Consider the following 16,860-nt stretch of genomic DNA (forward strand, 5'->3'; position numbering starts at 1 on the left):
TCTCCTGCTTTGATCTCTTTTTTGCTGGGGATTGGCGGGGAGAGGATGGGGCTCTGGCTCAGGGTTGGCCAGCCTGTTTGTCACTCATGAGCTTTTGCTGCTGCAGGGAGATTGAGGTTAAACAGTGGGAAGCTGGGATTTGTAGCACTATGCACTCTCAGTCTGGAAGATGCCACACATGCCATTGCCTCACAGAATTGGCAGGGGTGGCGTGGGGAGATTTTAGCTCCTGTATAACCTTTAGGATTGTGTTTTGCTTTGCAGTGCTCTTGGTTATATGGAATTCCAGCCTTGCCCAAGTCTCCTCAGGGGAAATCCACCAAGAGGTCATTTGTCCCCACCCATAACCACTGTGCCTTTTACTCAGTGCAATTGCCTCATGTCCCTGCCAGTGATGGTCATGACAATTGGTACTTTGCCTTATTGTCTTGCCAGGGGTGCTGGAACAATTTTTACAGTGGGTGTGTTGAAATCAGAAACCATGTATTTTGTTATTACTCCTTCAAGCGAGGGGGTGCTATCCCTAGTTCCAGCACCCCTGTGTCTTGCATCTTTCATCTGAGGATCTCAAACCAAGACACACACACACAACTTGAACTGGTGCCTCGTATCCAATCTTGTAGTTTCAGCCTCTGTCTGTGGAAAGGAATTTGGAAGATAGCGGCACTGGAAATCGAGCTCCTTTACGCTGGGGTGTCAGGAGCGGCTTTATGACATTTCACCAGAATGAAATCAACCTGCTCTAAGTGGAAGCAGCATCGGCATCAGATGCATGCATGTTGCTCACCTGTCTATTTAGAAAACATCACTGGACATTGGCAATACCAGGAGAGAGGAGCTGGAGCGCCTTTGAGAAGCGACAGGAAAGTAACTAAAATACTCATCGGATTGGTTGTCCCTCATAAATACAATCCATCCTAAAGTCTCAATTACTGAGGGACAATCTACACTCAATGCTATATTTGCTTTCCACAAGCTACTCTTGGTATAACCTTTTTATGAGTGATGTACCTGAATATCTGGATGTTAATATCTAAACTGTTTTGTTAAATTTATTAACCTTAATTTGGGATATTGCAGATTAGGTACTATATATATATATATATATATATATATATATATATATATATATATATATATATATATATTAGTACCTAATGTTAGTTTGGATCTGTAAAGCAGCAAAGAGTCCTGTGGCACCTTATGAGCTTTTGTGGGTAGTCTATGCTCCAATACGTCTGTTAGTCTATAAGGTGCCACAGGACTCTTTGCTGCTTTTACATATATATTATGACTTTTAAACTAAACTCTGTACTTTTGGACAATTCAAGCATTACACTCAAATATATAATCACTCTTTCCTTAACCTGTGTATTTGATAATTTTAACATTAGCTTTAATTAAAAAAAATTAAATCTTTCAGTGGATTAACTTCTGTTGTGAGAGAAACTTTTCAGGTTCCACAGAGAAGAGACTCTTGTTAGTGGCTGAAACCAGTCCCCTGAATTATGTTTATTGTTTGCATTGTGGCTGCCACTAGAGATTTCATGGACGGCTGAGGATTGGAATTGTGCACGTGTAACCACCAAAGGACAATCCCTGCCCCCAAAGGTCTCCAATCTAAGTAGAACAGATCCCATCAGATCCCATGTCTGGACCAGACATGGGATCTGATGGGATCTGCTCTGGATCTTGAGGCACGGGGTCTAGTCTTCAAAGGTGGCTGCCTCAGTCTTCCAAGGAAGGGCACTGTTAATTGCATTATGGGGTTTAATGAAACTGAGGAATATCTGTTCTGACCTCCTGAAAATACCCCAGCCGGAACGTGGCACTCACTATAGCGCAAGCACCACTGTTCGGGGACGCTCCCTTCTCACCCACCTCTGCACTGGGACCTATTTTCCGGCGCACAAGGGCCGCCGGGGTTGGTGTAGAAGTGGCCCCCTCCCCTGGCTCCCCCGCGCTGCGGGGCGGGACTGTTCGAGCTGCTACTGCGCCGCCGCTTTGCCCTGAGTTCGCCCTTTTCTGCCCCCCAGCAGCCGCTCTGCCTGGAGCCCTGCCGGCTGGGGAACCGTGCAGCGAGGGGAACCGTGCACGGAGGCCGCGGTTGCACTCTGGGTCGCGCTGCCTGCAGCCCCAGCAGGAAGTGCCCTGAGTGCAAGTCGAGGGAACGTGTCGCTGCCGCGCGCGCTAAAGGCTGCGGCCTTTCCCGGGGAATCCCTGACTCAAACCCGCTGGGCGGGCTCGGGTCCCGCACCAGGGAAAAAGCAGCGGGCGCTGCCAGGAGTCTGGGGCGCTGGTACGTTGTAAATAACCTGGTGGCTTTGCTGTCCCAGCACCTGGGCTCCGGAACAGGCGGGAAACCCCCGACTCCCCTCCCCCCTCTGGCTGGCTGTTCGTTTGTTTTGCGTTTCCCTCAGCACAGCGGGCTAAAATCCATGGAGTCCGCCTGGTTCTCTCTGCTTCTAGTCAGTCTTCCTCCACCCCCACTCCCCCCGCCGGTCTGTTGCCGGCTGAATGGGGATGCAAATACTGCACAGGGGGGATGCGACAGTGTGTGTCGTTAAAAGCCACTGTTCCCACTAGTCTAGTTTAAAAACAAACCAGGGCACGAACATTTCCCTTAGTGAGGTTAGTAAAACTTCCGGGCGTGGGCAGAGGTTACACAATCCAGCATTTTGGACAGAGATGGGTTGAATCTGTCCATTTAATTCTCATCTGATTGGTTCCCTCCTGTGTTATTCCTCATAGGAAAACCTTTGTCGTTGTATTCCAGGCCATATTGCAGCTGGGAAAGGTTATTTTGCTTTTCACAATGACCCTCTATGCACGGGGGACAGGCATCTCTTAGGGTTGTTAAGCAGCACCCCTGTTACCCCCACATTTTCTTTTTGGAAGGTTAAGGGGAAGCCATAGCAGCTGCAGAGAGCAAGGACTGAGAAGGGAGAGCATCCCCTTTCAGAGAAAAATGGGGGAAAGTTTTGGCCTGTGTCCTCCATTAAATCACAGCTCCAAAGTGTGGTATTGAACAACTGTTTTATAGAGTTCTGGCTCCCTTTCTCTTTTTCCTCCTTTTTCCTTCTGGTCTTCCTGTTTCTTTCTCTTCATTCCGTGCATGGATGCAGCTGTTCTTCTCTCCCCAAGATGTCCAGGACTTCCCTCTGGCAGATTTTCCTGTCCTGACTGGCCTTTCTCCACATTAGCGTGTTTCTTCCCCCCGCCTCCCCATTCCTACCCTTCATGAGCCAAGCTATCTTCCATCCCCTCTCCTTCAACTGTCTGTCCTCATTCCTTTCCCATGCCAAACCTCTTCACATGGAGACTGGAGCCCAACTCCTGCTCACTCTCCAATGCAGCTCATGAGAGTGTTTTGGAGGGTGACTGGCAGTGAATTTGCGAGGCTCTCACTCTTTCACTCCAAGTGTCATGAGCTCACATTAAGATGGAGAATTTGGGACAGATTGGAAATAGAGCAAGGGTGACAGGATACAGAGATGGTACGTTCGGGAGAATAGAACCGAGGCAGCAGGACGCACTGTCCAGTGCAGCCACCTCATGTGCTTTGTGGGACAAAAGGTCCAAGACCAAGAAGTGATGGCTATTTAACCATAGCTGTGTACTGGCTTCTCCCCAACCAAAGCCAGAGCCTGGAATCTGTTTATCCACAGCACAATCAACAGCATGCCATGGTCCCCACAGACCACCAGCAACACGCCTCAACCCTGCAGCGACTACCTACAGGGGAGTCTGGACTCTCCATCTATTCGCTGCCTCTTCTGTAACACCAGCAAGAGGGTGGGGAGCACTTTGATCCAGGGATGGTGGCAGTGGTTTGGTGTGTGGATGTTTGTTCACAGGGCAGGGGACTGAGACTATGGACTCATTTCACACAGGAGTCACCCTTTGGACTGTAACTCTCAGTTGCTACTGTCCAAGGCGAAATGGAGCTGGTGACTTAAGAGGCGAAAAGGCCCATTTCCCACTCCCCATTCCCAGTGTCCTGCCCCTACTAGTTCCCTGCTGTTTAATCTCAGTCCTTTAACCATAGATTCATTTTGTGATAGCATGAATGATCGTTTGTATTTTCCTGTGCACCATGAGTGGCTTTCTGGCTAGGAGTGGGGAAAGCACCCTTCACTCTGGTGGGTGGATTCCCTTTGACTCACTAGCCCATAAGCCACAAGTGCTCTCACTCTCTCCGTCTCTCTCTCAGCAGAGGAATGGTGCCCTGAGCTGGTGTTGTGAGTAGATTCCTGCAGGACGCCTTTCACAACGCCCATGGGCATGAGAAGACTCCTGCAGCAGCAGAGCGTCTGGTGGGCATTTAGCAGCCGTGATGTGGAAGTGTCTGGTGGTGAGACCATGCTGCCGGCCCGCTGAGGCTTGAGATTGACTAGGTCTGGTGAAGGTGGCCTGGGAAGGAAGGACACACATGGCAGCTTGGAAACCATAAGTGGCCTCTGATGAGATGAGGCTCCTCACCAGCCCATTGCGCCGGATGGTGTTGGGCCTCCAGAATCTCTGTGAAGGAGAGGGAGGGAGTCCTCCCAAAGGCTGTGTCCTAAACACCCACCGCCTGCTTCGGAGGCAGAATTTCAGTGCTAAAGTAACAGCCACTGAGCTGGTCAGCTACTGGCAAGGTGTGTTTGAGGCAAATGGGATCCCTGAAGCACAGGAATCCAGCGAGTATATCGTTTCCTACATCCTGGGAGCAAAGACAGTTAAGTAGTGCGGAAGGGATTATGATTGTCTGGTCACAGCACTCCTGATTTGTCAACAAACTTGGCGATCTTGACTAGATTGTTTAATCTCTCTGTGCCTCTGTTTCCCTAGCTTTGAAATGGGGAGGTTGACACTTTCCTGTCTCATACAGGGATGGGGGGGAGTCTAAATTCATTAATTTTTTTAAAGTATTTTGCCCTCCTCTAATGATTTCTATACAGGGATCTGCCAGGGTTAGCACTGGTTGTAGCATGGGAAACATGCACCCAGATTGTGCCCGGATCTGTGGCTGTGTGGCCTTGAATTTGGCCCACTCTCCTGAACCCCAGAACTTAGCAGGGGAACTGTTTGAATCAGTCACTTCTAAGTTTCTATGTAGATTCTGCTAACGATTTGGGATCTCAGAGTCTGGAGTGTTATTTATTAGTGAATGTTCCAATACCCTTTTAAAGGTGCTGTTCAGGGACAGGAGAAAGAGATGAGCAAGCTGCACAGTTGGGCAAGTATTAAAGTGATTTCCTCTTCAGTTTCACAGCTTGGGTGCTGGCAGCCTCTCCACCCCACTCACATTGGTGCAGCGGCAGCAGATCCAGCAGCTGAGTATGAAGCGGCTACAAAGGTAGGAGTGTCCCCTTTTAAAATAATCCAGCATCATCTCCTTCTAGTGGGAAGGATGTAGCAATGGGGGAAACAAACAGAGCAAGGGGGGTTGTGTTCACACTCAAGTGCTAGAGCAGATGCTAGCACCGTTCGTTGTTGAATGACCAGGGAGTGGCGGTAATAGGAGTTTGCCATTGGAACAAGGAGGATGCATGGGGTGGAACTTACAAAAGAGGCCAGGCCCAGCTGGCTGTTGGCTCTGAGTATAAGTAGTGACTTGTGCCGCCACTCCCCTGTCAGTTTCCGCTAGCTATGGTCCTCTTCTCAGCTCCCTGACCTCAACTCTTGTGCAGTATTGCTGTGCAGTGTTAAATAGTTGTCACATTCCACCCCAGAGATGGCAGATCCAGCCTCTGGGGAATTTTTCTGATGTTGGGAGTCTCCTTGGCTGTTGTAGAGTTGGCAAAATCCAGTATTCCCCTCCCTCCCCCCCACAGGATCTATCAGTACAGGAGTGAATTGGGCCTGGTGTCTGCAAGTCACCTGGAATTGGAGATGGTGGGTCAGTCTGTGAGGAGAGGAAATACTTAGGGACTTGGATCATTGAGAAAACTGAGACCTCCAGGAAGGCATCTGGAGTGAGCCTAGAGCAGATATGGAAAAAAACTTAACCCTTTGGATACTGCAGACATACATCCTCCAAATTATCCATGTGACTGGTGGTTATGGAACATGCTTGTATCTTGCAGTGTTCCAAGATACATGCAATGCATGACAGGGAGTATGAAGGGGATTCTAGAAGAGGCACTGTGTGTCAGCAGTGGATGGTGGGCTTCATGTATTATGTCCTCACTGCACACATGTTCATGGATCATCTTGTTAGACCCCTTCAGTCCCACATCCAAGGATCTTTAGCAGTGCCAGGCATTGCCCTCCATCCCCTGAAGCAAAGGTGCTGGCAGTGACAATGCCTATGGCTTGGAGGTTGATAAGAAGGTGGTTGAAGGCTTGTCTGTAACAGGGGAGCCTAGTCCTAATGTGATGCATAACAAACCCCCTCCTGTTGCAGGATGCCTGTGCAGTACGTCCTTGGTGAGTGGGATTTCCGGGAACTGACCCTCAAGATGAGACCCCCAGTCTTCATTCCTCGGCCCGAGACAGAGGTAAGACCTTGGAAAGGAGACGTTTAAACTGCTCTTCCATTCACTGCATTGCTACAAATGTGCCCTGTACTGCATGACAGTCTGTCTATAGGTGATGAGATGCCCAGACCGACCACCTCACACTTGCTTTGGGGTGGGGTGGGAAGAAAGGAGATATCTGAGACTGTTGTAGGTGAACTTTGTTTCCTGGCCCATGCTCTTGGGGCAGAGACTGTGTTTCTCCCAGCCCCACACTAGGGCAGGCTTTGATAGCAAATCTATTTCACCTTGGCCAGTCACAAGGAAACCCCAAGTGGAAGCAGTTGGAGCATTTTCCTTTTTTTTCTGCAATGGTAATGGCTTTCTCTATAGCCTAAGGACATTAATAGAGCCCACTGGCTTGCTATTTTGATACCAGAATAAGAAGCCTGCAGCTATTCAGAGCTTATGTTAACAAAATCAGCCTGTGATTGAAGGTAGCAATCGCTCGTCTTGAAATCTCAGGATATTGGTAGTGGGATACCTGGATTGTGTCTTTGCTGCTTCAGACTGAGTCTGAGTTGGTAGAGGATGGAAGCTGTTCCCTTTGGGCAGCTTCTGCCAGACAAGCACTGAAGAAACTGGACTCAGATCATTGACTCATTTCCTAGGCCACCAAACAGATCATTTCTAGCATGGACTGCATTTGAACCAGTGTCCTAGAGATGGTGGGGTCATACCGATCCCTTGAGTCACCCTGTGTTCCTTATCCACCTGGACTGGTGACAGAGTAAGGAAATTGGGTGGCTAAGAGGATTGGCCATGGAGCTTTTCATCTCTAGCTCTCTGGCTCAAATCTGCTCCCAACTGTTAGTAACTAAGTGCTTTTACCAATTGACTACAGCTTGGTGGCCATTATGAACTAAATTGGTGGGTCACTGCTCAGTTCCTCCTAGGTAGGTGCCCATGTCACAAAAGTGACCTATACAATTAGCATCCTTGCTGGTAGTCTCAGAGATGCCAAAGGCAGAATAAGTCACGGAGACTCAAATACATAACCCATATAGGACAGATCTGCTAGCTCACGGGTGAGCTGTATTGGGGATGGGGAGTGGGGGGTGAGGAAGACTGTGTGGAAAGCACCTAGATGTACTGTACCTGATCTGTAGGTAAAGAGAGGACCTCCAGTCCCCAGAGTTGTCCATCCTGCTTCTTTCATTAACCAAAAATAAAATATTTGAGAAAAAAATATTTCTATTATTTGGTCAGGCAAGAGTGTAAGGGTCCGATCCAGCTCTTCCTGAAGTCAGTGGCAAAGCTCCCATTGATTTTAATGGAAGGATGAGCAGGCCCTAGGTGAAAAATCCCATGAATGTTCAGCGCTGGAGTCCCAGTCAGTACTGTGACATCAGCACAACCTCATTAGTTTCCTACTAATAGAGCCCTGGAAATCGGTGGATATCTGCATCCGTGGACCATGTTTGCAGATTGTGGATTGCAGATACACATTTTTTTTATCCATGCAGAGTTCTACCTACTAGGCAAAATTGCACCAAGATTGCTTTCTCAAAATGTAGTGCTAGCATCCAAGAGTGGAAACTGCCCAAGTTGTGTCTAATGCCTTGCTTTTATTATGCTGGTTATGATGATCCAGTTTGGAGCAGGTGCCCTGAATGATGATTGTTTTCTTAGAGAGCTGCCCCTCAACAGCTACATCCAAAATCAACAGCCAAAAAGTAGAGTACTCTGCCAGCAGGGCCGACTCTACTTTTTTCGCCGCTCCAAGCAGCGTGCCGAATTGCGAAGGGCGGCACGCGCGTTTCCACGGCAGCGGTAATTCAGCAGCAGCTTCTATCTTCATCCAGAAGACAGAAGCGGCGCCGCCACGGACAGCTGAACAAAGAAGCTGCCACTGAGTTGCCGCCACCGCGGAAACGCGCGTGCCACCCTAACGGCACACGGACTGCCCCTACCATCCACAGTGGCAACTCGGCGCACTGGTTGGGGCCAAAAATGCACGGACTGCTGCCGCTTGCAGACTGCTGCCCCAAGCACCTGCTTGGAATGCTGGTGTCTGGAGCCGGCCCTGCCCGCCAGTTCTTAAACAAAGGCCTATTGCATACAGAGCAGGCCATGATTGCCAATGCAAGAGAGCATTGGTGGTTGTGCCCATGTGCTTGCATGATTTGGTAAATGCATCTCCACTGGCCCAAATTACAATGCAGTGTGCTGAAACATCCTACATTTATTAAAGGTGTTCAGCACAGGCAGGAACCTTGTCTACAAGGGAAATTTTTACCATTTAGACCACTATAACCCACTGTGTGGAGACTCCTATTCCAGTATAAGAGTGGCTTTTTTTATTTATTTATTTTATTTTATTTTTTTTTTGGTATAGCTTGAATCCCGTCACAAGTGACATAAATTAAACCTAAAGAAGGTCACTGTAAACTGGAATAAGACTGCCCACATAAGCGTTGATCCTGGTATAACTACAGTGGTTCACACCTTAGGTTATAACAAAAAATCTTTCCCGTGCAGACAAGGCCATAGACATCCCAGCCACAGTGCCTTTTTAACCAACAAAATGCAGCCACATTCTTTCATTCCATCTGAGTGAATCCCAGCTGAATTCTCCTCAGGGTCACCCCTCTCCTGCATGTGGGCACCGAACCCTTTGTTGGCACACTCCTAGAAATTCAAAAGGCTTTAAATTTCCCCTTTGTTGAGGTTCCTGGGAATGTTTCTTATGTCAGCGAATTCCTTTGTAGAGAAACATGGCATGTCTTGCCACCCACTAATTTAGATCTAATTTGCCAAGCCTAACTGGAAGGAGGAAGCAATCAAGCAGACACTTGTGAGAGGCTGGCAAGCAGGTGGTCTGTGCTGCTGCTGAGTTTGGGAGGACAGAGGAGTTGTCCTATGTATCATTTCATCTGGAAATATAAGAGGAAATAACAAAGGATCTGATGAGTGAGGATGATAGGGAGCAGTAGTGGGAGGGTGCTGATGAGTAGGGGTTAGAGGGGAACCTACCCTGTTGCAGAGTAAGTATCTGTCTTACTCAGAAAGCAGACCAGCAGCAGCATATCCCCCAGGCTGCCGCTGCTTCTCATGTAGCTGCTGCTGTTTCTTGACTTTCTGTTGTCTCATCATCATTTCTGTAACGTCATGTGCTGGTCAGCAGTGGCATGGTGAGAGATGGTGAGGTATGCTGAGATTCACTCTTGCTGCTGTGTAAGTCTGTGTATTGCTCAGGTCTGAGTCTGTTGATAATGGGAGCACCTGCTGCTGGCTCTGACAAAGCTGCTGTATTTTGAGGCAGTCACTTCTGGTATCTGATGCAGAGATGGCTGAAGATCTGTGTGTTCTTTCTGCCTGGCCTTAATCCCATCCTACCCTGTCACCATTCCCAGCCGTGCCCTCTAATTTAATATCAAGCTGACAAAAACATTGGGAACTCAGTTGTTTGTCTTGAGAAGGTGTGTGGGCAAGACCATTGACATCACAATCACACCAAACACGTGGCCCAGTTATCAGGCTGTTGACACTATGTGGGAGCACTCATGGGCCAGCTTTGGGGGAGTTTAGTTGGATAGGAAGTGGGTGGGGACAGGTCCAGATATTGAGCACCATCCAGCTGGATGATGCTTTGTGCATGTACTCTTTCCAACACCACATACTGTGTATAATCTGTTGCATAAACTGAGTAGGTGACCAGCTCTTTTCACACTGCTGCTTCAGACATTGAGCTCTGTGTGGTGTATTTCAGGGGTGGGTGATGCTTTGCATATGTCGCCAATGTAACTTTTCAGGGATTCTATTTTACTTTAAAAATACAACAGAAAAATCTCTAATTTATTTTTTGAGCAAATAATGTAGTCAGTACATTTGAACTGTCTTCCTGCTTGTGATTTGTCTGGAAGCAATTTGCAATGTTCTCATAGCAATTGGTGGTTAGAAATCATTCACCAGATAACGTCTGAATAATTCTTGGTCTGTAGATCATCCACAGGCAGCTCGCTGCCAGTAATTGTTATCCCATATTTGAACTGGTACATTCTGAGTGTACGCAAGTCATCTGACATGTTTCTGTTCCCTGACTGGCTGAGTGTAACTCTTATTATTGAGACTCTGATGCAGATGTATTTACAAGTATAAAATGTGCTTCCTATTGCTATTTGGTGAAACTTTGCTCCTTCCACAAATGTTCCTGCCTGTAAACGTAGGCACAAGCTAGGAGAAGGAGCTGTCTTTATTACACATTTGTACCATACCTAGTACAGTGGGGTCCTGGTTCTTGATTGGGGCCCCAAGGTGCTACATTAATACAAAAAAGAATAAGGAAACAGACACGTAAGGAGTGTAAAACTAGCAAAATCATATTTGATTGTATGAGCGAATATATAAATGAAAAATAAACTTCCTTTTTCTGGTTTTGTTTTTCACCTGTGTGAAATTCATCACTTTCTAGTCTATTCAAGTTCTTATGCTGTACTCATCTCCATGGTGTGTAAACTCTCAACCCACAATTTTTTGCATTCATATCAACTCATACAGTTTCACATCCTTTCTTGTATTTTACCTTAGCATTTGGATTTCTTTGAAACCCATCAGGGTGAAGCTGAAATTTCATGTTAATCAGAGTTCTTTTAATCTAATCATTGATTTTGGGTCCATGAGTGCTCGTTCAGTTCAGATCCTTGCCAGATTTCTTTAAGATACCGATACTAAACTGTCTCAGAAAATTTCTTCCTATCCAAGGGCTGCACAAGATTTCTGAGTTTCAAAGTGAAAGACTCAAGACACCAAAAAACATTTGGAAGCAAGGTGGTTGGCTTTATTTCTGTATTTACACCCCAGATTTACCTGTATTAGCAGTTTGAATGGGTGGAGATTTTCTTGCCAAAGGTTGGCTCTTCTCTACTTTTCATGTATTGTTATTGTTATGTATCTTGTTTTTTGGATTGAAGTGGTGCCTAGTAGTCTCCATCATGGACCAGGACCCATTGTCTTAAGTGCTGTAGAAACACAAAAATACAGTCCCTCCCCCAAACAACTTACAGTCTAGATAGAGTATAATTCCACAATGGGGCCTTAGTCTTTTGGGGAAACACCTTCCACAAATTCCCAGGCTAGATTGTGCGCTGTTCTTCTGCATAGTGTACAGGTGTTTTAGCCTCTTATGGAATAGAGAAAAACAAAATCATGTGAGGGATGTCTCAAGCCAGAGGCAAACCAGATATTATCTTACATGTGTAACCACAGGCTAAATTAAGCCTCATCATAATTTCACATAAAGGAGTTTTTAATCTGGTCCTATTGTTTACCTCCTAGATTATTTTCTTAACGTATATCTCACCCCTAGAGGGCACTCTAGGCTCAGATTCACTCCCCGCTACATAGGTTCCTTTGACTTCCAGGAATTATTTTCCGGTTGCTGATGATTAACAGGGTTTCCGGTGTCTATTTTCCTCCCTGCGTGAGGCTGTATTTTTAGGCAAAGGAAGGCTCGCTTTTAAAAGTAAATATTATCTCCCTCCAAATCCCTCTCCCCTGGATGTGGCTTTACTGCCAGAGAAGAACAGTCCGCTCCATTCAGAACCTTCTGAAATGCCTTCCTGTGGACTTGCTGAATGGAGAGTCACAGGAAGGGACAACTTTCAGTTATCCTTAGGAAGCTCTACTGTTTTCGCCACCCCAAGCAGCGCGCCGAATTGCGAAGGGCGGCACGCGCGTTTCCACTGTGACAGCAATTCAGCGACAGCTTCTGTCTTCAGCCAGAAGACAGAAGCTGGTTAACTAGCACTACCGCTGACCCTCCCCTTAGACCTTGTCAGGGCTTACCGCCCCACTTGAGCCTTAGGGGATTCATGGGGACAATCTTTGACACCTCCACAGCCCCGTGGCTCGCTGGGATTTCAGCACCATTTCAGAGCTGTAGGAGGCTTTTTAATCCCAGACAAGCATGTCTTAGATTGGTTGTGGGGGCTAGATCTTAGAAATAAATCACTGACCTGTAAAGAGGAAAGGATGGAGTCAGGACTAAGGGCTTGGCTACACTTCCAAGTTACAGCACGTTAAAGGAGCCCCGGGCACACTAGCTCACTCCCTGTCCACACTGGCAAGGCAATGTAGAGCACTCTGACTCCACCTCGGCAAGTAGAATAACTTTTGAAGCGCCCCAGCATCAGTGTGAACAAGGTGTTGCATTACTGCGCTCTCATCAGCATCTGGAAATGTTCCATAATCCCCTTAAGTCAAGTGGCCACTCCTGTCATTGTTTTGGATATGCCCTTTGAAAGCTCTGTTTGACAGACGGCTGCTTATCTGCTCCAATACAAAGCAACCATTACTGTGGAATGCTGTGTGTGAGAGAGAGAGGCGGGGGAAAGGGGGAGTCTGCTACTGTCTGAACTTACAAGACAGCATGCTGACATGCTCTCAGCTCCCCCCAACCCACTCCCCCCAATACACACAACATACTCCCTATCACACTTGACCACACCCCCCACATTTGAAATGCACGTTGCAGCCACTTGCATGCTGGGATAGCTACCACAATGCACTGCTCTCTGTGGCTGTTGCAAGAGCTGCTAATGTGGCCACCCTAGTGTGCTTGAAGCTGACAGACTGCAACACTTCCCCTACTGTGCTCTATGAAGGCCGGTTTAACTCAAAGCGCTCTACATCTGCAAGTGTAGCCACACCCTAAGAGGCACATTCAGCATGAGAGATGTATGTGTATGAAAAATTGTAAACCTCATCTTCTGTGGTGCACATTTCCAATACTCTACGTGCAAAGACAGAAAAAGGGCTGGCTGGCTGGCTAGCATTGTTGTGGGGCAGAGTTAAGGTTTTTTGGGAGAATGTGCATCCTTAGTTGTGCATTTCTTAGGTTTCTGACTTTTTTGTGTTTTGGCAAGAGCAGGGGTATTCTGTTTTATTTATAACTCTGATGTTCTTGAATGGGAGTAAGCACTAAAACCACTGCTGTCTATTTGCCCCCTTCAGCTAGCAGTGTGATTCCTAGATTGCAGAGATATACTCACATTAGCTCAAAAGAGTAGTGTAGCCACAGTAGCCTAGGGAATGGTATCATGATCCAGTTGCCCTGATTACATACCCACAGGGTCCAGGTGGGTTTGTACTCATAGTAACTAGCCTGTGCCGCTGCTCACTGCTGCCCATGTTACTGTGACTACAGCCATCAAGCTAGTGAGCTGCTGTGTGGCCCATGACAAATCACTTCCTGCCTCTGTGCCTCTGACTTTCCTGTGTGTGAGGTGGAGATGCCAATGCTTGCCCAACTTTGGAAAGGGCTTTGGGATCCTTTGATAAAAGGAGCTATGCTAAGGCAGCTGGGGAGTACCAAAAGAGACTTGGAAATGTCAATTTTTAATTAAAAATCCCCAACCTGTCTTTGCAAACACTATTTGCTCCCCTTGGTGCTGGGCAGAGAGGAGGCAACTTTCCTTTAAGGGCACACATGGACCTGGACATGCTTGGAATGATTTGACTTAATGTATGCTCTGGTTATCACCTCTCCACCATACTAGTTGTTCCTTGTATCTCTCAGCTCTCATACCCGACATGGGCTCTTACTTTCCTGCTTTCTAATCCTCTGCTCCTTTGGAATCCTGTTCTGTTTGAGACTGGGATCTCAGGTCCATGTTCTTCAGGTCCTTAGCTGAGAAGCAGTGTCATTTAGCAGTTAAAGCACAGGGTGGGAAGTCAGGACTAGAGCTGGGTGAAACTACTGCAGAAAAGTAATTGGGGAGAGTCATTTGAATAAAGTCTGCTGATTAATTTGTACAGAATCCATGACCCATTTCCTTTGTCCCTCACCAACATTAGCCTAAACGGGGTTTTAGGAACACAGGAATTGCCAGACAGGATTGGATCAGTGTTTCATGTCGTCTGGGATCCTGTCTTTGACAATGGCCAGTACTTGCAGCTTCAGAGGAAGCCAGCATTTTGCGGATGTTATGGGGCAGCTATGAGGGGATGAAGATTAATGTTGGAGGCATCCATGTAGCTGCCTCCTGGTCTGTTTGGGATCAAAGGTCCCCCTCAGTGGCCTTGTGTTGGGCTGCTTCCCCGAAAGCACTAGTATGGCTGCCTCAGTGCCTCATTGGCATGGGATTGTCTAGGGTCTGTGTGGAAGGCTTGGGGGTATGTGAGATGTGTCCCTTTCCCCACGCTGCCAGCCAGTGGGTGAACTGGGATTGCTGTGAGCTGTGCTGCCATCTGAACATGGAGCTGGCCTAGAGGCCTAGTGTTTAAAAGGGCAGGGGGGAATTTTCCATGGCTTCCATATGCTCACGTTTCCTGCTTGGCCTCCATGTGCCCTGCTGCAGATCGATTGGGAGCCAGTGGACAAACAGACAGGAAGGGGGTGATCAGATTAGGCTCTGCAGAGAGTCCTGGATTCTTGGAAGTGCAGTTTCTGGAAAAAAAAAACAATCACATGTAAAAACATTCCCAGGAAGCGACAGTGTGTGTCTCTGGGTGTTTGGACAGGGGTGTACACCCAGCCTTCTGTATCCTTTACTGTCTCCCCCCTGCTTCCCAACTCTAACCTGAGAGATTCACAGACCCTCAAACTTCATCTTCCCTTCTCCTTCAGGACACTTGAGCCAGGAATGGTATGACGCAAAGGGATGCTCCCAGGGGGTGCTGAGAAGCATCAAAGCCTGAAGGAAGCATTTGGGGTGCTAAGAGGGTTAACAAGCTATGTCCCTGCCCCTGCAGCTGTTAATTTTATATTTTGTGTTATGTGAAAGAAAAACATGGGGTTACTCTCCAGTTTCTCTGACAGTACTGATTATTATTAATATTTATTATCTGTGCTATCATAGTGTATAGGAGCCCCAGTCATAGACCAAGAACTGATTGTGCTAGACGCTGTACAAACACAGAACATTGGGAAAGGCAGTCCCTGTTCCAGTGAGCTTCCAACCTCTAATACTCTGTCATCCCACTGCTGGGCCCACACATAGCTCTGCCACTACACCTCAGCCCTAGCCTACAACCCACCCTGTGGTACCTGCCCTGCCCTCCAGTATGGACAATATTGAACTGCAGCATCCCTGTCCTACGTCTATTGAGCACAGAGGCTGCCAGCAGCACCTAATTGTGCAGGGTTTATGTGGTACTGTTATACAGCCACTGGAGGACGACTGGATATCAGCAGGCTCTTTTCTCTTGTACCCATAAGATTGCATGAGCCCCCCACCAAAGCCTAAGATGAATCGCTCTCTATACCTCTGCAGACAGCTTTCACACAGCAGTCTCCTAATGCAAATGGGAGGTAGGATGACATCAGCAAAGCAGTGCTTGTCCAAAGTTCACACTGTGTTCCATCCTGGGAGGCAGAGAAGTGCTTGGGGTGAAGAGGTTAGTTACACAGGAGCTTTTCACATTTAACTAGTTTCTTGAAGATGTTTTTCAAATAATTTTGTTCTTGTAATGAGCCTGGACTCAGTGAATAGTTTGTGATGAATAACTTATTCCATGAAATTCAGGTTTTTTTTTAATTTAATTCACAAATTTCCTGTGAATGGCTTTCAAAATCCTATTAACCTGTCAAATAATTTTCCTGAACAGTCATGGCCCTCGAAACATTCACTAACAGTTCATTGTGATCTTCCATATATGTGATCATTTTGATTGGAAACACACATCACACCCTATGGTTTCTGTTCCCAAAGTGGATGACCATTAACTCTTAGAGCTTGACTCACTGTGGGTGCTACAGTGGCACAGCTACAGCTGTTTAGCATCATAGTTTAGGTGCTTCCTACAGCAACAGAAGGTTTTTTCCCACCAGTGTAAGTGTGACGAAGTGGGACTGTTCTTTGTTTCCTCTGAATACTGTAGGGGTGCCTCACTTCCCCCTGTGCGTTTCTTAAGTCTCTAGGTGGTAGGATAAAGGCCAGTGTGCATAAATGGCCGACACTGTCTCCTGGCAACTAATGGCTGGGGCCCTTCCCCCCTGCAAGGGGATAGCTAAAGGTGTTGGAGAACAAAGAGATCAGATGACCTCCTGGCCCAGGAAAGAGACAAAGGCCAGAGAGGAGGGGCTGGAGAGTTTCAGTTTGGAGCTGGCTGGGGAGGAGGAGTGAAGTGCAGATGTGGGTATCTGGTTCACTGCCCCCCAAAAGGGACCTGGCTGAGGGGTCTGTTCTCTGTGTCTACAAGCTCTGTTTTAGACCCTGTTCCTATCATCTAATAAACCTCTGTTTTACTGGCTGGCTAAGAGTCACGTCTGACTGCGAAGTGGAGGTGCAGGATCCTCTGGCTTCCCCAGGACCCTGCCTGGGCAGACTCGCTGTGGGAAGTGCACAGAGGGACAGAGGATGCTGAATGCTCCAAGGTCAGACCCAGGAAGGTGGAAGCCCTGTGAGCTGCTGGC

At 47.4% G+C, this 16,860-nt stretch overlaps 1 protein-coding gene across 5 annotated transcripts in view; it reads left to right on the forward strand.

The window, feature by feature from the left end:
- The first annotated feature begins 2,041 nt into the window (after window positions 1-2,041).
- HEMK1 (HemK methyltransferase family member 1) overlaps window positions 2,042-16,860 on the forward strand; it is a 42,765-nt gene continuing 27,946 nt past the window's right edge. The window contains exons 1-4 of one of the 5 annotated variants that reach the window (XM_050957872.1): window positions 2,042-2,299; window positions 4,214-4,720; window positions 5,250-5,341; window positions 6,392-6,485. In XM_050957872.1, coding sequence (XP_050813829.1) covers window positions 4,469-4,720; window positions 5,250-5,341; window positions 6,392-6,485 — 438 coding nt within the window. In that variant the 5' untranslated portion in view covers window positions 2,042-2,299; window positions 4,214-4,468. The remainder of the gene's footprint in view (window positions 2,300-4,213; window positions 4,721-5,249; window positions 5,342-6,391; window positions 6,486-16,860) is intronic. The other 4 variants (XM_050957871.1, XM_050957873.1, XM_050957869.1 and 1 more) reach the window with 4 other exon arrangements.

The sequence above is a fragment of the Gopherus flavomarginatus genome, chromosome 6 (genome assembly GCF_025201925.1).
Source record: "Gopherus flavomarginatus isolate rGopFla2 chromosome 6, rGopFla2.mat.asm, whole genome shotgun sequence".
Classification (NCBI taxonomy): Eukaryota; Metazoa; Chordata; order Testudines; family Testudinidae; genus Gopherus; species Gopherus flavomarginatus.